Source organism: Brienomyrus brachyistius, unplaced genomic scaffold, assembly GCF_023856365.1.
Source record: "Brienomyrus brachyistius isolate T26 unplaced genomic scaffold, BBRACH_0.4 scaffold100, whole genome shotgun sequence".
Lineage (NCBI taxonomy): Eukaryota > Metazoa > Chordata > Actinopteri > Osteoglossiformes > Mormyridae > Brienomyrus > Brienomyrus brachyistius.
The window spans coordinates 472,631-493,878 of record NW_026042375.1 but is presented as its reverse complement, the minus strand read 5'-3'; the positions used below and the strand labels follow the sequence as shown (position 1 = coordinate 493,878).

At 43.5% G+C, this 21,248-nt stretch overlaps 2 protein-coding genes across 4 annotated transcripts in view; one reads left to right on the top strand and one right to left on the bottom strand.

Moving 5' to 3' along the window:
• Nucleotides 1-9,052: 9,052 nt before the first annotated feature.
• On the bottom strand, nt 9,053-15,346 carry fam72a (family with sequence similarity 72 member A). Its single transcript, XM_049004322.1, has 4 exons — nt 14,751-15,346; nt 14,298-14,375; nt 13,220-13,344; nt 9,053-11,515 (listed from the first exon to the last, which is right to left on the bottom strand). The coding sequence occupies exons 1-4, from the start codon at nt 14,894-14,896 to the stop codon at nt 11,421-11,423; spliced, it is 444 nt and encodes a 147-aa protein (XP_048860279.1). The 5' UTR covers nt 14,897-15,346; the 3' UTR covers nt 9,053-11,420.
• A 535-nt stretch (nt 15,347-15,881) lies between these two features.
• The window catches only part of srgap2 (SLIT-ROBO Rho GTPase activating protein 2), a 77,288-nt gene continuing 71,921 nt past the window's right edge, over nt 15,882-21,248 (top strand). For all 3 annotated transcript variants that reach the window (XM_049004271.1, XM_049004270.1, XM_049004272.1), the window contains exons 1-2: nt 15,882-16,023; nt 16,925-17,373. In XM_049004271.1, coding sequence (XP_048860228.1) covers nt 17,307-17,373 — 67 coding nt within the window. In that variant the 5' untranslated portion in view covers nt 15,882-16,023; nt 16,925-17,306. The remainder of the gene's footprint in view (nt 16,024-16,924; nt 17,374-21,248) is intronic.

Genomic DNA, 21,248 nt, shown 5'->3' with positions numbered 1-21,248 from the left:
AGCCCACAGGGGGCAACTTATCCTGTCTTTGCCTTTGCAACACCTCCAGAACCTGTCTTCACTTCTACAGCACCTCCAGAGCCTGTCCTCTCCGCTGCAGTGCCTCCAGAACCTGTTTTCGCTTCTGCAGTGCCTCCAGAGCCTGTCCTCTCCACCCACTGCAGCGCCTCCAGAGCCTGTCCTCTCCACTGCAGCGCCTCCAGAGCCTGTCCTCTCCACCCACTGCAGTGCCTCCAGAGCCTGTCCTCTCCACTGCAGCGCCTCCAGAACTTGTTTTCGCTTCTGCAGTGCCTCCAGAGCCTGTCCTCTCCACCCACTGCAGCGCCTCCCAAGCCTGTCCTCTCCACTGCAGCGCCTCCTAAGCCTGTCCTCTCCACTGCAGCGCCTCCAGAACCTGTCTTTGCCTCTGCAGTGCCTCCAGAGCCCTTCCTCTCCCCTGCAGTGCCTCCAGAGCCTGTCCTCACCTCTGAGCCAGCGCCTCTAGATCCTGTCCCGCGTTTATAGGTACCTGACAATGGACCTTGGCCCCACTGTTTCGTGTCCCATGGGGGTCGCCAGGGGCATTGACACCATGGGCACCCCCCAGTGTCACTAGCCCTCCTCAGATTCTCCTATGGCCTGTAACCCCCATCCCTGTTAATCCAGTCTTGTCCCTGTCCATCCCTGTTCCACTCTCACCAGCTGCAGTGGTGCCGCTTCTTAGCCCAACTGTGCGTTCTCCAGTTAGATCTGCAGCGGTCCCCTCTGCTCGCCTTTCATTGTCTTACCCCAGTCTGTCAGACCTCTGGTGTCCCATCAGTTGTCTTGTCTTGTGCCTTCCAAGCTCCTCCCCCCTCTGTTTGCTTCTTTGCCTCCTGGCCTTGTTCCTCCTTATCTACCGTGTCCTGTCCGCCATCAGTGTCACCCTAGTCCCCAAGTACTGTTCCCTGTCCTGTCCCTACTTCTTGTTCTCGACCTGTCTGCCTATAGGCCAAGGTCGACCTATATATAAAATAGATGGCGCCCCTCGTGGCAGACGTGTTTGCTTGCTCCGCTCTGAAATGGCCTTTCTCTTGTTTCTTGTGTGTTTTATATTCTTTTTGCACTGGACAAGTGTTGCACACTACTAGCTTATAGCAGACAGGTACTACTAGACACAAACTTTTGGACTTTACTGGTTTTATACCACCGGAGCTTCAAGTCATTGTCCACCCCAGCAGCCACAGCCATCGCTCGCAGGAAGGTCTTCAGGCACCAAGCTCGAGTGAGCTAGCTGACCCCAGGAGAGCACTCCAGAGACGGCGACTCAAGCAAGGCAAGGGGGGGGTCCGTGCTAGGCTAAAGGCTCGAACACAGTGGGAAATAAGAGAGTGCTGTGCTATGATTTTCACCGTGACCTGGCTTTCGGACAAAGTTCAGCTACAGACTCACTCCGTACACCATGGAGACCGGACCGTAGCCTCCGGTAAGGCTAATAGGGGAGGTGTGTGTGCAATTATCAGCAACTCGCGGTGCGGAGATGTACAGACCGTCTATAAGTACTGTTCGCCAGACGTGGAGCTTTTACTGCTGAAATGCCGCCCCTACTACCTACCGAGGGAATTCTCAGCTGTGTTTTTGGCCGCTGTGTACATCCCGCCACGAGCTGACTCCACAGCAGCGCTCGGCAAACTCCACGCCGTCATCAGCTCGTTAGAGACGACTCGTCCAGATGCTGTTTTCATCGTCGCTGGCGACTTCAACCAGTGCAACTTACAGACTGTACTTCCCAACACGTGGACATTCCCACCCACATTTCTCTGTTCATGTACCCAGCTTACAGGCAGAGACTGAAACAATCAAACCTTGTCACCAAACTTGTGAAATGATGGACCCCAGAGACCGAGAGCATCCTGCAGGACTGTTTTGCTCAGACCGATTGGGATGTGTTCAAAACTGCAGCCATTATGGAGGACTATTCTGTCAGCATACAGGACTGTGCTGAGTATGTGACTGGGTACATTAGCACTTGTGTTGACGGTATCATGCACACCACACAAGTCAGAAAGTTCCCCAACCTGAAGCCCTGGATTAACAGTAAGGTACAACATACGCTGCACACTCGCTCTCTTGCATTTAGATCAGGCAATGAGGTGGAATACAAGGCTGCAAAGTACGGACCAAGGGAAGCCATCAAGAGGCAGTATAGAGAGAAGCTGGATGGCTTCTATTCTTCTGCTGACCCCGGACTGATGTGCTAAGGCCTGCAGAACATCACAGAGTACAGGGCCACCATCAGCACCACCGGTTTTGCAGGCAACCTGCTGGATGATCTCAACACCTTCTACACCTGCTTTGAAACCCCCAACCACAGCACAGAGAGGAGGCATGCATACACCTGCTCCCTGGTCTTCGTTACTGGTTCCCATGTCTGGCTCTGTGCGGTCCTTGGTTTTGTCTTCCCATTCTTTGTGGTCCTGGCAGTGCCCTTGCATGCCCAGTGTTCACATGTTTAGTGGGGGGGGAACTCTCAGGATTGGTGCCCGTCTGGCCCTGTCCCCCGTGTCCTTTCCCCATTTGGCCAGCTGGTGTTGCTGGCCATCCTGTTCCTTCCTCTGTCTCCTTGCCTTTTTCCTTTTAAAAACGTCCCTGTGTCCTCAAGCCTGGCCTGCTTGGCTCCTCACAGACAGCAATCAGAATCAGAATCAGCTTTACTGACCAAGTATGTTTACACATATAAGGAATTTGTCTCCTGTCTCATAGCTTGCTTACATACTTACATAGAACACACATACAGTAAACACAAGATTACAAAAAAAAAACAAACAATGTAGTTGTGTACAGTGGACACTTAAGCCAGTGGACCATAGTGCAAAGATGCTGGTTACTATATATGCATGAGGTACCGTGGATGTTGGTCATAACAGGTTTATTGCACAAGTATTGTCTTTGACGCCGTGTGACGACTTTAAGTATTCATCGGAGTGACGAGCTGTGGAAAGAAGTACAGTGCTCTGTAGCACCTCCCAGAGGAGAGCAGTTTGAACAGGTTGGGACCAGGGTGAGATGGGATATATGAAAAAAACACATTTCATTGTTCTTCTCCAAATGAGAAATGAAGCTTCGTTTTATTAATCGGGGCCTTTCCAGTGTGACCAGGGTGTTGGTTCTATAAGTTTGCCTTTTAAGGTAATATTGGACTCTTCCTCGATCTGCCCCTCAGCATTTTTAATAGGAAGAACCGTTTTTCTTTGCCTGTTCCAGCAATATGTATCGGTCAAGAAAGAGATGAGAATACTGTCTAAAATTCCTCTTGGGGTCATTTTTCACTTCGTTCTTAATGTGTAGACGCAGGGGAGATGTTCCAATCTATATCTTCAATCAACTCAAGTGCCATGGAGATGGATTGCGTAGTCAAGGATACCATTTTAGCTGGGATTCTCTACCTCCGCTGTAATACCTCTGCAGCATCATTCATTTCTGCCTCTTTTCTTAAGGTGGCGTGCTGTAGTTCTTAGTAGGGACAACGTGAAGAGTAAATACTCCCTGTAAGGGAGCGGAGACACAGATCAGGGATACTGCGCATGTCATTGTGTAGGTATTCGTGCCAGTGTGGCGAGAAGCTCTTGGGAGGCCCAGCTGTAGTTTATTATTGAAATTTCTGTAAGATTACCCTCTTCAATAATTTGCAGCAGCATTTAATTATGCTCCCTTAGAGAAGCCTAAGCCTCCACTGTTTATTTGGCGGGACATGAATGCATAATGTAACTGGATCAGGAGGCAGTCCTTGGCCGCACCAGCATGCGGTGACGTGGCACACCCATGTCGGTCCTTCCCAAGCTCATCGCTCGCTCATCGCAAACGAGAGCCTTTCAATCATCTCTCTATACTCCGCCATGAATGCCTTGGAAGTGTCTTCTCAGGGTTCTAGCCCAAAGCTGCTCAGGGATATGTGGGCTGGTGATGACACTCGTAAAACCTGGAAATCCATGAGATAGTGGCATAGAAACACAGCGATGTAAACAAACCGAGACGGCGAGATTCTGCAGGTGAGTAATCGGCAAAATGAAACACACATTCAGCTTGAATGAGCACAGAAACCCGTCATGCTTGTCCATTAAAGCATTTCTTCCGCTACAGAGGAGCTCATCTGTGTCAGAACATCTGGTACCCCCAGCATACCCAAAACAAATCTGTCTTCAGTCTAGTTTCTTACAGACACTTATATTCCATTACAATTATTAGTTTGTGTTGCAAGCACAAAGTTCTCAAGCAGGCCATTCTGGGCTGCATCCATTAGCAGAGCTGGAAGCCTACTGAACTAGCTCATCGTACGCACAGGCTTCCAGGGCTACAGCAGATGTCTTCCTGCAAGAGGAAGAGCTTCTGTCTAACTCATGAACACCCCACTTCCAAACCCCACCAAGCTCCTTAATCATTTGAAAGTAAAATGCTGGTAGATTATTAGTTAAAATTAGTCTTTCACATGCGTAAGTTGGCATTAGCTGGCATCCCTATCTCTCTTCTGTATGTCGATAGCACTGAATCCTAAGCCTCACATGCCTGACATATTCAGGCTGCATAGTCATGTGATGTCATTCTCTCAGTGGCTGTATCGCAAAACAAGAGATTATCAGATCAGGGGATAAAAGGCCTCTGATTGTGGTGCAGTTCCTGTCCTTCTATCATAGCGTTTTTCAGCCCTCTCACACATTCCTTGTGACATCACAGCAATGCTTTCATTTTAATGGAATGTAGTGTTTGTTTCCCATTGTGTGACTGAAATATTTCTGCCATTCAAATCCTTTTTCGACGCCTTGTGTCATATTTCCATGTCTATGGTACTTATTTGAAGAAATTGCATGAATTTATGAGCCCTACACATCACTCACTTGTGGTTTTTATGCCTGAACCTTTAGTAGAGTATAAAGTGAGCAAAAGCTTGTACGTTATCCTTGTACGGAAGACCTTTATAGGCAAAAATAAATCTCTAAGCTCTTTGGGAACCTTAAACTAAAAATGGTCAATGCATCATCCATTTTACAACTGGTTATGCGGTATGGGCCAGTGTGGTGAAGAAGTGCTGTATACACAGTTCAGGTGAGATCTACAGTCTTGCCACAAGATTTACAGATATATTGGCCAAATATCTTTTCTTTTGCTTAATTACAGTGAAATGGTGTAAACCAGTGGCGGCTGGCCCAAAGGGGGCACTCAGGTGCCGCCCTCCCAGATGTGTGTGTGTGGGGGGGGGGGGGGGGGAATATAAAATATATAAAAATAAAATATATATTTTTTTTTTATCAATGTCAGTTTTGCTTAATAGTGTGTGCCTACATGCACACACTATTTAAACATTTGCACAAACTAACTCTCATTCAACAGTGAATTTCCACCGACAGATTTCCACCAATCGTTTCTGTTCTTGGGCTCATCAAAGTGCCCCAGAAGTGCAGCGAAATAGCCAATCGTGTACGGTTGCTAGGCGAATATAATAAAGATTTCGCCTGTAAGCATTGCCGAATTAAATGGTTTTGGGGCGCTGGAAATTTGAAAAAGAAAGTTGAAAGTTTTGAAAGTTTTGGATTGCTCTCAGGTCAGACGACGACAGTTGAGGGGCAGCTTCCAGCAAGTTCGGTGAGATGGTTATGGAATTACCCTTTTTGCGAGAAGGATGATGGTGGAAAAAATCCACGTTAAGGAGCTGGGACCCGACAAGCCTGAAATAAATATCACCAAGCCAACTAAGGAAATTAAATTATGACTGTGAAATTGTTGTAATTTTCTGACTCTTCATTTGAATGCTTATACTGGACTAGGAAGAGAAATCTATTGGTACGACAGCCACACCAAGAATTTCTTTCACCAGCTGCCACTGGTTTTCGCGTTTCATATGAACTGCTTGTATCAACTAATCTCCTACCATCATCTTAGAAATGCTCAGAATCGACTGGCCTGCAAGTAGGTCTGGCCTTTAAAGTGAAACTTTACATCATCAAACACTTCCCAGAAGCCTGAACACATAATCTGTTTCCTTTAAGGTCAGAAGCCTTACTTGCATGTCCAAAGAAATGCACCAAATGCGACGTCTCCCTTATGGGTTAGCATGTACTGCACCAGTTCACATTTGCAGCTCCAAAATCTCCACCCGTAACAGAAACCAGGCTAATGTTTCTCTACGTCACAATCTTTGTGGATCAGCGTAACATTCGCTTCTTTGCTATCTGTGGGGTCCACCTTCAGCAGATAGCTAATGGTCCAGAAATGTGAAATATTTTGGAGAATATTGTTTAAGAGCAGATAAGATCTGTAGTCTTATCACTTTCAGATAAAACAGGCAGCTGACCAGTCTCCCCTGCAGGGAGCACCTGTGCAAAGTCGTCCAGGAAATTGCTTAAAAATCTCATTATCATCTTCCGTTACCTAATTTGCTTCGTCTGACAGCCTAGCAAATTCTCATTATTGAATTCTCATTTACAATGCTGAGAAAATGCTTTGCACATAAGACGGCCTTTTTGCCTTGTGATGGATGCACATGCCATGCAGGGTGTCCCTGGGCTTGTGCCCTGAGCTTTCTGGGATAGACTGCGAGCTCACCCAGACCCAGTACTGGGTAATTGGTTGGAAAATTAATGATTGAATTTTCCACCTGTAACTTGTAATACTCTATTGTAATGGACCTTTACTGCCTGTATGACTGTAATGTAATTTTCTCTCTAAAATACCCACTAAAAATTAAATCCCTATTTAGTCTTTTTTGGTTAAGCATTAGGTCAGAATCGGAATCAGAAGCTTTACTTAAGAACATAAATTTATAAACGAGAGGAGGCCATTCGGCCCAACAAGCTCGTTTGGGGAGAACTTAACTAATAGCTCAGAGTTGTTAAAATCTCATCTAGATCTGATTTAAAGGAACCCAGGGTTTTAGCTTGCGCTACACTAGCAGGAAGACTATTCCACACTCTAACTACACGCTGTGTAAAGAAGTGCTTCCTCAAATTCAGTTTAAAATGTTCTCCCACTAATTTCCACCTATGATCAAGAGTTCTAGTATTTAAACTAATATTGATGTAGCCATTTGGCTGAACAGCATCCAGACCTGTTAGAATCTTATATACCTGGGTCATGTCCCCCAATGCATGGAAATACTCCTCTGATACCATGGGTTTACCCTTCAATCCGGGAGGTTTGGTGCCAAACCAGATACTGAAGGATGATGTCCTGGTGCGTTCACTGATGCTTCTGTAATCTCAGACTTTCTCAGTAGCCCAGGAGACTCATGCATTTATAAGTATAATGACGAATGGGTGGCATGTCCATGAATCATTTTTGACAATATTTTCATGATATTCAGCACTGGATTATTTTCAGCATGCCAAGGTGTGACACAATGCACCTTCCTTAATTGCATCTACCTACTTCCACACATCTTATTGACATCTGTGATGATGTGCACAAGGTGTCCGACCACCAGAAGTTTGTATTGTAATGCAAGTTAGTTGGTCAAACCTGAATTTTAAATCAGTTGCTTTCCTGTAGTTCTTTTGGAAGCCCCCTTTGCACTTTCTGTTCTTCAGTAAGGTGGGAGACTTCAGAGTTGACTCCAGGAGAAGGAGGGCAGGTAACTGTGATAAAATCCTTTGAAGTTATTAGGGCAGAGGCTATGGATTACAAACCTCATTCAGTTTTACTTTTAGTCACTGGATGAGTTGGCATTAGCTCCTTGTATCATTATTTCTCCATCTTCACTGAATCATTCAACTGGCTTATGGGCCCATGCTGGCTGTTCCTGTTACCACTATCTTGGGAGCCGACATCCGGACGAGATTCCTGGGTAGCCTCAGCTGAACCCACTCCATCGGGAAGAACGGGACCTCGATTCTGAGGTCCAGATAAATGAATAAAGGTTGCATTTATAAAGCGCTTTTCATGACACCCAAAGCAAGAAACGACGACGAACCACTTTAGCCACCATCACCGTGTAGCACCCATCTGGATGATGCGAAGGCAGCAATGCTGCACAAGTAATTCACCACACACTAGCTAAGGTGGTGAAGGGGTAGAAGAGAATTCACTAGACACAGGGGATGATTAGGAGGGCAGATTTTGATAAGGCCACAGTGGGCAGTTTTAGCCAGGGCATCGGGGTACCACCCCTACCCTTTCAAAGGAAACCCAGGGATCTTTTATGACCTCAGAGAATCAGGACATCAGTTTTACGTCTCATCCGAAGGACGGCGCCATTTTTACAGCACAGTCCCCCCCGTCACTGCACTGGGGCATTAGGATCCATACAGACCACAGGATGAGCTGCTGACCAGACCAACACCTCTTCCAGCAGCAACCCAGCTTCCCTAGTGGGTCTCCCTGTTTAGCTTCAGGTGGATTACCTGATGTGAACTACAAGAGGTATGGCTGCTGTCAGATCTCCAAACCCTGCAGAGAAATGGGCGTCCTTTTACCCTCACCTTACCCACAGTTCATGACCGGACAGGGATGCGGATTTGCCGTAATACCAATGACCTCGCTGCCGCTTCACCACCACCGACCTGCTCAGTGCTCCTCAAACTGCAGCCATGAAACCAACCGTCGCTCTCAAATCAAATCACTCCCTCTTACCGTCACTTATAAACACGATCCTGAGAAAATTCACTAGGACACTGAAACGATTCTTAGTTCAGAACAGAACCAGCCGTTCAACAGTTTGTAGAAGACTAGGGTGATACCCTAGGGGGGTCTGAACAACTGAGCTTTGGGCAGTTCCACTAATGAATAGAGGCAGTGTTGGTGGCGAGTGTGGCACGGGGGGGTGGGGGGGTGCTGCATCACTGAATAAGTTTACCGGCAATGAACAAAAAGGGAAACCATGACAGCCATCAAAAATATAACAAAACAAATGCAATTTTAATGTTCGCGTATTTTTGCCTCCCCAAAAAAGCAAAGCATGACACGAGTCAAAAAAAGGTCAAGGAGTCTCAGTACAAATCGTCAGGTTCTTCAATAAATACAAGCATTCTGACATCTTTAGATAAATACCATTCATATTAGTTTTAGAATATTCTAAGCATTGTTTACATTTATTTGACTTTCCATTAAAAAAAAAAAAAAAAAAACAGAAATGTAATAAAATATCTTAAGCACTTAAGCAAAGTTAATGCTTTAGCCATTATATAAAACAATAGAACAATGCAAAATGTACAAAAATAAATTGTATGCGTTCGCACGCACACACACAAAAGCTGAGAACATAATGTAGTAAACAGAAACATCTGGGCAGTTGAAATTTTACATATAAAATGACTGGAAAGATTGTCACTGTGATACAACAGCACTTTGCGGTGTAATATCCAGGACACACAGAAAGCACATTCTAAGGCAATGTCATTCTTTATATTTTCAGATGGACTTCCAGGGATTCATTTTAAGAAAAAAAAAAAAACTTCATTTTTTATCTACTAAGGATCAACAGAATTGATCCCAATTTCAATGTCAGGTACTTTTCATGCTCTGGTTTTTCAAATTACAGTTTAAACTGTGTGTAAAAATAATCAATAAGATTAGTGCAACCAAGAATGTCAGAAGCCCACAATTGACAGACTGCGGCTCTACATTCAATCTCCATCAGTCACATCTAATAAGGCACTAGAGCTTTCTCAAAATCCATTCTTTGGAAAGAAATGCTTGGCCTCACCTCTTTTTTGTGAATTCACAAATTTAATATTACACTAAAAGCCCATACGTTCATGCATTTTTTCCAGCCGATAGTGCTAGAAAGAATGTATTGCTGAAACCATAATGCCAACTGCCCAGCTGTATAAAGTTGCTTTTGCCAACTTATGGCACTTCTCAGGACAGGGTACAAACAGGCAGGCGTACCGCAACCCTTTGACATCCTGTGAACTTAATCAGCACCTTCCAGAAACTCCAGCACTCACTCACAGTGTAAAGAAAGACCTAATGTCAGCTAAGCACGTTGCCACACCTCTAATGCATAAAACAGGCAAAAACTTACAGTATCTTACTGTACCAAGGATGCTAAAAGGAAGAGTTCAGTTCCACTTTCTAGGGATCTCGAAAGGACACTGAAACCAATGTTTCCCATCCTCGGTCCTCGGGGACCCCCCACACAGCTCACACAAATGTGGACTGTCTGGTAGGAAGCTGGGAGCTAGCAAAAACATGCACCGGCTGGGGATCCCCGAGGACCGGTCTGGAAGTCACGGACTTAAAACGACTAGCTGTGGTGCAACATTTTGCACGGGCTGAGTCAGAAACTGACATCTTCCTTTTATTTAATCATAATCGTCTGGGTCCACAGTTTACATGAGGACATGTCTATTTATAACACCGTATTTCTAATATTTTCTAACATTTTCCCCCAGAATTTACAAAGACATTACTCTCAAACTCACTAGGCACGATTATAAAATGTTTAAAGTTCAGTCAGTGCTATTTCCATAAGTCCTGTTACAAAGTTAGACAAATTCAGAAATGTAATTACAAGAAAAATACTGCATAATCCAAAAGAATAATCAAATGTGAATGACACTTCATTAAGGTTCACAGTGCTGCATCAAACAGAACTTCCTCAGACTCCCCTGTCACTGACTGCTGCAGTGGGCAGTCACAGGTTTCACTGCATGTTGTTCAGTTGATGGGTCAAAGTGGTTCCTTCTAATTTATACAGTTTGCTGCAGCAACGCAAGCATTGCTTTTTAAAATTAGCCGACAATAGTCAAATATTTACAGACATCTGAACAATTTAAGGATTTCATATCCTTCTCCAGCCATACACACCAGTTCTGATAATGACCACCAAGGAGAAATAGTTGAGCAGTGAATTCGGTGACACTTTACTTAAGGGGGCACAAATAATACAGTATTATACTCTCACAAATGTATTAATTAACCACGAACCACAAGTCTTAGTTACATAGTGATCTCATGTTTGTTCATCATTATTGAATCGTTACATCGTTTAGAATAGAAGCTTTACTGTCACTGTTTATTGAACTACTGAAGGAACTACTGAAGGAACTACTGAAGGAACTACTGAAGGAACAAAGTAACGAATAACAAATGTTAAATACTGATTTCATGTTTGTTCTTCATTAATGAACTGTGACATGTAGCGACTATATTGGTTTACGATTTGTATTTCAATAGTAACCGAGAAACTACTAAGTATTAGTGCCCCATCAAAGTAAAGTGTTACCCTGAATTCTTACCGGTCTACTACTGGACTACTTGCAAATGCTCCATGGAGTCACTCAAGGCACACACAGGTTAGAGCGGCTACAGACTCGAGATTGTGTAAACAGTGAAGTGAGGACAGCTCGTGGTTCGAGACTCATTTGCCTGTGTGCAGTCTTTACAGTACCTGTCTGACAGCTAACAGAATAAACCTGAGAAGATGTGCTTCACAGAGGCCATCTGGATCTTCTTGCTGGCGGCCACCTCTTCTACCTGAGGTACTGCTCCTCCGACTGGCTGCTTTGGTCCTCCCCTTCCAGGTCGTCCAGCTCAGGGAGGTCCCCCCATAGCAGCAGATTCAGTCCTGGAGAAACAGCCAAATTATACTGTAAACCTTCAATAGATATGAGTAACATGTTTAAACCTAATGTCCTATATTCTTATATTTGCAATGGGGGGAGGTTGGTGTGCAGCTCAGCATGGTAGGATGCTGGTCTTGTGATGAGAAGGTCATTGTTAGGTCCCTTAGCAAGACCCTTGACCTCCAACAACTCCATAGACTGACTAAACCTCAAAACAAGTGAGTCACTTGGGATAATAGCATCTGCTAAATTAATGTAAAGTGATCACTAGTAAATTTGTGTTTAGAATTAGCAAAACTTACAGGTGGTCAAAAAATATTGTGTCATAGATCAACTAAGGACTTTTGCGTAATGAACTGAACCACATCAGTGATTAAATGTGCACAGTATTGTTGTTTTCCCGTTATCACCGGCCGCAATCTTCTGTTCCTGTTGTAATGCAAACCTGTTTCTCCTAAGCCCTCTGGAATTATCACAAAAAGCATGATGACATTGTGCTGGCTGAGGCAAAGCCATCATAACTGTCAAAACACCAAAGCTCTGTGATCCTGGCCATCAAGATATGTGGGTTTTCAGGTACACAAAGAAAAGGTAAAGACAATACAAGTACGAGTTAATACTGACATGCTGGATTTGCACGTCAAGCAGCAAAGGTTTCAGGGTTTATTTGCCTGTGTTTGCCATTTGCACGCTGCCTACCATGCGTACAGCATATAATCCTACCTACACTGTCTCTGAATAGAATTTTTAACCATAACCTTTTATTCTTCTATTTAGGTTTCATTTTTAGCCTCCCAAGCTACCTTTTATACTTAATTTAACGTAACTTAACTTTCATTTGTCTATACTCTCCTTTTTGCAGTCTCAGGAGCCAGCCGGATCTTCATTTCACTACAAGTTGCACCAGTATAACTGTGCATGTGACATGTGTGGACGTGCACATCTTCTGCAACACAGAGCACTTCTGAACTGATTCCAGATGAGCACCTGCCCACCCTAGGCTCACACTGCCTTTGACGTCTTCAGTCAAATATGGCAGGTACAACCTTAATCTAGGTGGGAAGGATTTATATAGTTCATAATTTTTTTAATAATTTGGAGTAACTCGTAGAACCAGTTTAATTAATATTTATTTGGAGATTTCACAAACGTTTACGGCCCGAGGAAAGCTACTTATTGCAGCTGAACCTCTCCATCTCTGCCTCTGTTCTGTTTATGACGACCAAACTGGACAGAAGGGCATGTGATGCCTGATGCCATGCAGCACCAGCATGATCGCATACGGCTCCCTCCTAAAAAGTCAGCCGAACGGATTATCGAACTACGTTTAAAGTAACATCTAAATGGGTCATATAGTTCTCTGCCTTTGAGAGAAGGGGGAGAGGCGGTGAGGGTCTGAAAGGCATCCCTCCTCATGTATCTGGCCCTAATGCCAAAAACACGCCCCCGCATTACATTCTAAATTCTGCGATTGTTTTCCATTATAGATAAGCATCTAAAAATGTTGGCATGCACCTATAAAAGGATAAATTCTCTTAGTAAACAGCCCAAGTGGAAAATAGGATCAAGGTGCAGAATTGTTTTACAGAATGGTAGGATTAGGGTTGCCATATACATATATAAGGATGAATTCTCTTAACAAACAAGCCATGGCTGACAGAATGGCAGAGCGGCAGGGATTCCCCGTGCATCAGGGAAATCCTCACCCGAGGCGTCCGGCCTGTTGATTGGTACGACTGAATTACTGTTGAACATCCAGAAGTGACCGTTGTTACAGGAGTGCAGGCAGGGTGTGCACGGCGCCACCACATGATAGCCGACAACGTTGCCACTGATGCAGAGAGGAGACAGAGGCACAGGGTCAGCAAGCGTTCAGGACACCAGCACACCAGCAAGGGGGGGGGGGGGGGGGGGGGGGGGATGATAGCAGGGGAGGAAATGAAGGGAACCATCACACTCTCGAATAATCAATCAATCAATTAATCAAACAGATCAATTAATGAATGTTAAAAATGTCTGTATGTCTGAATCAAAGAATAAAGAACAATTGAGAGAACAATGATTGAATGAGCAAATGAAAGAAATGAATGGTTTCATGTCCCCCCACATCAAAATAGGATACGTTTCAGTTAAAAACACATAACTAGAATACGGTTTCAGCCTCCAGTTTCCCAAATAATACATGAGTGGCTAAAAAAAGCCTTGTAAGCTAATAACAATGCAATCGATACTTGGCTGTCCCGGCAGACTTTATGAGTCAGACATCTAGAGGATATTAAACTATAGCATTTTGCTAGAACCTGAAAAACAAGAACAAACGTAACAATATAGCTGCCTGACAGTTTATGACACTGGTCTAGCTTAACAATCTAGTCACAAATTAATCTTCATTTATTAACATTTCTAAACAATACGTTGAATATGTGTTTACAGGGCCGGCAGTGTGGCTCAAGCAGGTTAATGAGGTCATGCCTCCCAGAGTTTGAATGAATCAATGACCCAGCACTGTGTATGTGGAGTCTGCATGTTTCCTAGGTATTCCTGGTTCCAAAAAACGTGCAATTCAAGTGGACTTGTGTCTGTAAGCTGCCCTTGGTGTGAGACGGCGTGTCCTCTGCCCTGGGCACCGGATTTCACTAGGACAGGGTCCAGGTTCACAGTGATCTTTTGCCAACTAAGCGAATAGGGAAAAATACATGGATTGAATTATGCAGCATATTAAAAGATGTGCATTTGGTTTCTGCAGCTGACGTGTGTAGGGTAATACAATAAGATATTACTTACCACTTCAGACAGGCCACGTCTCTCAGCTTGCACTTACAGGTTTTTGTAGAATAGCAGACCGAGACAAAATCCACTGTTCTGCAGAGTGGGATTGAGGCATTGTCACCAGCAAAACAGAATAATGCACTGAACAAACTTTTTTATCCATGCCTTTCACAAAGTGCCACGTGTATTAATTCCTACACTAATAGCTGTGACACTGTTCTTGTTAACTAATAAAGAAAATTTGATGTCTAATCTGATCGCAGATAAACCTGTTTATACAAATGCATACAAAAATGCAATACACCGTATCAAAATTAGTTTCACTGTAATGGGGTAAATCCAACAGAAAAATCAAATACAACAGAAAAATCACAATCTATCTGACGGAAAATTGCCACTGGCTACGTGACCTGTCAGAGGTATCTAATTAATCTAAGTGATCTAATTGATAATTCGGTAGAGACTTACCTGTTAGGCGGTATATCAGTCGAAAAAAGTTCAACCTCTGTATCGGCTAAGAGCACAGCTTTCATCCCCCTCGTACAAAGTAGACTATCGCAGTATATACAATTCAGCTGCGTAACACATTTATTTTTAAAATAAGGTGTAGACATAGCGTTAATTTTTTCCCACCAATTACACCGAAATGCTGATGCAAGCAAGTAAACTGCAGAATACCATAGAAATATTCCTAGACAATTATGCACCAGCTTTCTAGTCAGGTAACCTTCGCAAATAAGCTAGTTAACGGAAAGACACGTTACTTGGGAAGCGCGCTTGCTTGTATGACAGACGTGATTAAATGCCCTAGTTTATCTGAAAGCTACCAGAAAAGACAAAACCTAGTAACCTGCCATTATGCTTGAGATAGAACTAACTTCTGTGCAGCATATAACTTATAACATTAGCTAGCTAGCAGCGCGGGTCGTTTGCAGTGCCGCAGAACACCAGGCAGCTGTTGTTAAAGGTCTCTACAGACGATCATAATGTTTTAAGGACGCTTCTGACAGAGCGGCGAACTCGTTTCTGTTTTTGTTTACACCTTCCTACTTAGAGCCGACAGCGGTGGGCCGGAACTTCCTGAAAGATTTTCAAAATGTGTCATCCCTCTTTTGGATTGGATAGCTGAAAATGTAACCAGTTTGCTATTGGATCACATCAATTACTTAGACGAATGTGATTGGCAGATGTTAGAACTGCCAAGCACAGAGAAGCTCGCTATTGGCTGAACTATGACCAGCTTTCGGAATTTAACAAATTGGTAGCGGTTATGGTCTGATCCGTTTTGTTCATTGGTCGCAATATAACATCGCAGGAAAAAAACTATTAAATCACTTTTTATAATAAACGAACACCACTACAACAAAATTTATGAAGTTATTTGACAACTATATTTATGATTTTAGCACTGTAGAATAGGTCCTTTAACAAAATTTAAGCAAATAATACTAGGTCCCGCCTCTTTAACCACTGGTAAGCATTTTAATTGGACGACTGTATTGTAAGCGCTAGGAAACGGTCCTTAAAAAAGTGCTCATTCTGATTCGTTATCTTTTATGCCATTCTTAATAATATAGCCCAATGAAGAAACTAGAGAAATACTCCGCTTTCTTATCCTATGCGAAGGGGCGGGCTTATTCTTTCAGACTTTGGAGAAATGTTCGAAAGTTGGAAGCGGTGCGGTTGACGGGAAAAGCCCTTTGCCGAGATTAACAGAACCCAAATGGAAATAGTATTCGAGGTAAGTTTTAAATAAATTATTCTGTTTTTACTGTGCCGGTAGTCTTGATCCATTGCGTTATGCGTAGGAAAAAAGTCGTATGCTGGGAGTCTTATTTATTAAAGCCATTTGGCGAGAAAGTTTCAAAAATAGCTATATTTAAGGTTTTTGCCGATAATTAATGTTATACTTGGAATACTATTTCCAAGGATCACCCTAACCTTTCTTTAGGGTTAACCCCTAAAGTGTTGGTGCGATATAGTAATGCGCTTTAGCAATTATCTCCTGTGTAAAACATCTAATGTCTGGTCTATGTGAGTGTTAAATAAACAGCGATTACGCAAATTCATAGTTAAAAAGCTAGCTCATAGTAATACAAGCATTACAGCTTAACGGGTAACTGAATAGAAATGCTGATGCGAGTCGTAGTAGTGTAATACGTACTTATTATCTACACTTCCGATTGTTCTTGAAGATATAAAGTGTTAATATCACGTACTACTTTAGGTGAACGGGCTACAGTAACGCTCCAGAACATACTGGGCATGTTCAAAGTTATGACAGTAATGGTGGCTTTTTTGTATTAATAGTCAAAATGTATCTATTTGAAGAAACCGCCCAGCAAATTTTCCGTAATTCTAACTTTATTGTTCAGAGGAGGGTGGGGAAAGTACCCCCTTCCTAAAGAAATTCTGACGGTGTGACCGCAGGGGTCCAAAATATAACTGCGGTAATCGTTATTCATTTCGCTTTCGGACGAGCATGTGATTTTGATTACAAAGGTATTCACACGGTGCAGATCAAAAGTAATGTGTGTACTTGCATCATAAATCCTAATTATGCGCAACTGTCAGCCTCGGGGTTGCAGCGTGTATCCATATCGCTGCATTATCACACAAACCTATCCTTGTCTTCATTTCAGGGGGAAGTCAACCACTGCATGACACGCTGCTCACCCTGCTATGAATGCTCGCAATAAGAACAAACTTTCTGGATACGACAGTCGGCTTGATTTTGGTGCATGGGAATGAGCCTGAATTTTTTTTCTTTACTGCCGTGATCAGGGACGTTTATATAAATATAAAAAAATCTCACGGAAGAGCACTGCTGGCTGAAGTCTCATAATGCGGACGGCTTGAACATCAACAGGGAACAATAACAAGTACGACGCTGTTTGGGTTTATCGGCAGTTTATTCGCGGACTTCTCTCTTTCTCCGGTCGAATTACAACGATTACGTTTATTTTATTGGCGAATATTGTTACTGCCTCGCCGTTCAATTTAGGCTTCTGAAATCAAATAGAGATGACGTCTCCAGCAAAATTTCGAAAAGACAAGGAAATAATAGCTGAATATGAAACGCAAGTAAAAGGTAAGTGATGTCTTATTAGTATTATCTCCTTATGATTTTCACTATGGCTAGTTCTCGCATATTTATTAACTACCTGTGCGTGCATGTGAAACAATCAATATATTTGTGTACAAAATATATGCACATGGGGAAACAAACCTGGATTGATCACATCAGCGCGTTTCTTTAGTTTAAAGTTGAAGATTATTTAAGGAAAACGCGGATGTATTGTATTATTTGACATTAAAGAAATTTGACCATTTGTTCTTGGTTAAGCAGATCAGATCAGTGGATGGTGTGCGTGTCAATAGCATGGTCTAGCAATATCGAAAGTCTTTTTAACGGTCGATTCTGCAGATCTTGGGAATATAAAATATTACGCATTACGGACTGCGTTTTATCGACATACTCTAATTAGTTATGTAATTCCTACGCGTTTCTGTTAAAATGGCACTGGGCGTTTTCGCCCCCGTTTCGTCCTCAGTGCATGCAGCTGTGGTGCAGTTTGCATTGATATTTTTTAACAGCCCCCCATATTTGGCGTGGCTGCCCACCGGACGCACACTGATCAGCAAACATATTGGTCCTAGCGGACGCCGGCGGCTCACGTGCGCCGAAAAGCAGCCACATGAAGCGTTGCCACGCGCGCCGCCCGAGGACGCGCGCAGTCTTGGGAAGTCAGTGTTCTCCTTTTCCTTCGGAAAAGGGCGGGGTGTTTGCTCCTGTTAACTGTTCCCGTCTTACCCCGTCCCTGTCACAAGCTGGGCATTTCAATACGACGTTTTAGATGATAGTGTAGGTAAGGCTAGCTTCACAGCGTACACCTGGGTATTTTGGGGGGAGGGGGCGCAAGGCGATCGGCCAGTATTCCCGTTTCCTCCCCGGGAAACGTTTGCGTTTGAGGAAGCGGTTGTAACAATAACCTCCTTTTTCCTGCACGCAGATGTGCTCGCGCAGATGTGCTCGCGCCGGCTGGCTGCACGTTCCTGCCTGCTTCAGCGCGAGGCTCCTCTGCACATAAACTGCGTGCACCCGATAGCATAACGTGCCCTAGCCGTGTATGTCCTTAACCTACTGTATATGCAAATCTCGGATACCCTTTTTACACTTTACGCGTTAATCACCTTGATGTATTTTTACGTTTTGAGCGGCGTAAACGAATCTTGACCACTTCAAAAGCAAAGGCACTACAAAAAGCGAATTCGATTTCTGCCTCTTGTAGATGCATATTTACTCCGTTTCCCCCCCCCCCCCCATCTTATAACAAAGCAAGCACCACGAAACAGATTGTACATCTTGTACTGTTGTCGAGTGGATTCATGCGGTTTTCCCAAATAAACACTCGTTGCCGTTCCTAAGAACCTAACTGATTTGTACAGATGTGGTCCACAAATAGTCTGGCGAATGAGGTCAAACGTTTTTAGGTCATTGTTAGATTCTCAGTTTGATTTTAAGTTCTGCCCTTGCTTAGTGTAATATCATTGAAAAAAATGAATGACTCGGCTGTATGTGGTACATTGAAAGCAAAGCCTTGCACCATAAAGGTGATCCAGCATACAGTTAGCATGAGGGTAAAAGGGGAGATTGGGATGGGGCAGCACTGGTTAGACATAATGTGTCTCGGATTGGGTTAGCAGTCCTGCAGTCAGTCTGAGTTTGTATGGCAAGGCTTACTATTGCTCTGTAATAGTCTTTCAGCATATGGAAATGTGCATAACGATTGCCCTAGAATGGCCCTGCATAACCCCATAGCTCTGAATGAAGCATAAGGAAGCGGTAATTGCATGGTGTCAAACACTCTGCATTGACTCCTGTTTTTCCTCGTAGCCGCTCCTGTTGTGTTGGCATGTTCTGAGTCTTTAGTACTGCAGTATAGCTTGCGTTCTGTATGTGTCGCTTAAATGTGCGTGTTAGGCCCAGGAGTCACATCCCCCCCCCCCCTTGGGGACTCCCTTCGTGTCCCTGGCAGCAGAGACCATGTGGGGAGTGTGAGGGGACGAGGAAGTGCAAAAGGCACGGCAAATACTGGGCACAGGTTGCAGCATGTTTGAGTAGATGTTTCGCTCCATTCAAAATTCATTGACTTTATTTATCAGTGAGGGGTTTGTGTAGCTGGCTGGGCACGCAGAAATGTAATATTAAATCTATTATTATACATGATTGAAGATACATGTTCTGCCATTTCACCTAAGAATCATGGTTCAGTGGTGCCTAAATTAGACTCCATTGTGCAGGTCAGGATGCTCTTGGCTTATACCTTGGACTCTCATCTGATTTGCCAAAAGCGAACCTAACATAAAGCTATATGTGCAGCTCTCTAAACATCTGAGTTAATTTTCTGGCTTAAAGCATGCAAACACACTTAATTGAATTGGTGACATTTTCACGGTGGTGTGTGACAGCTTGCAGAGTAACAGGGATTGTGGAGGTTGTGCTGATGAGATTCGGGCGCAGCCATACTCGATGTGTTCTGGCAATGAAAGCGCCGAATTGTAATACAATGGTGCGAGTCCTAGCAGCCATTACTGAGTTCTAGGCTTTTACTGCTCTCTGGATCTTAGCAGGGAATCTCCTTGGTGCTCACGAAAATAAAAACAACACAATGATAATGATGATTCTGTGGTTGGCTTTAGAGCTATCTAACCATTGAATCGTAATCTGGATGATCTGAGTTTTGCATGAGACTTGAATCTAGCTTGTGATATTTCCAAAGAGTTCCCATGGGAACTATCAGATATTAACCAAACAATTCTCCGGTAGATTGTGTCACATCTCCACATTCTGATGAACGACCTGCGGAATTGTATTTCACTGCCATGCTCTTCTGTAAGGGAAAGTAAAGGCTGGCCTTCCCTTGGCTCCACTGCCTGTGCAGCGTGTTGCGAACAGAATGCTGCCTTCCCAGACATGGAAACCTCCTGTTCACCCCGGACTCATGTCGTCAGATGGAGTTAGCGGCTGCATAGCCAGGGGATGTTTCTGCCTTGATGTAATGATTGCGCATAGCTGCACATTCTTTAGTCCTCAGTAGCTTGACATGAAAGCCAGTGAAGTGAATATTGTCAAGAATTTCAGGGATGTGCGCACTGATAAGCGACTAGACATTACGGTAATATGCCGAAATGCTGCGATCAAATGGCAGTCGTGATACTTTGGAGCCTGGCTTTTGCCTGAGTGTTCTCTGGAAAAGAAATTGCAGATGTCTCATAGAGTTGCAGTATTATATTTAATATAGGGTATATAATATAGTGTGAGATATTGGAGGGCGAACAACGTTTGACTGCAGTATTTTCTTTGTTGCATTTTGGATAAATTTCTGCTTATGTTAGGTTTGGTAGAAAGCCCTTATTACAGAGAACGTTTATTATATTTACATAAACCTTAAAGGTTCAAAGGTTTATTTTATTATTGCACACAATGCAATTATTTTAGTAACTTCCAAAACCTACATTATCAGAATTGCAAACAAATGTATACAGTATATACAGAAGCATATAAGACTAAACATTATGTCCAGGTAGTGGAACTGTTAAAGAAATGGAGACCAAGCTATGTAAACCATAACATAACGTGCGGGAGTGACAGCTGACATTTTATCATAAGTTGTTGCACATGTTTGCATATGTCAAAATGAATGGTTGTTATCAGTAAACCCTAATAAGGTGGCATTATAGGAGATTCCCCCACTGCCAGACACAGCAGAGATCAGTTTCACAAGCAAATCACACTCTTGGCACAGAAAATTAGAAATTGCCAATGTAAATGAAAGTTTAAAGTGCTGCATGTAGAAACAGCTTCACTGCATTAGAGAAACGGGGAATTTCTGTTCTGGCCCAGTAGTGAATCTCCGTTAAGTGATAAGAAGGTGAATTGCTGAAACCGCACATTGTTACCTA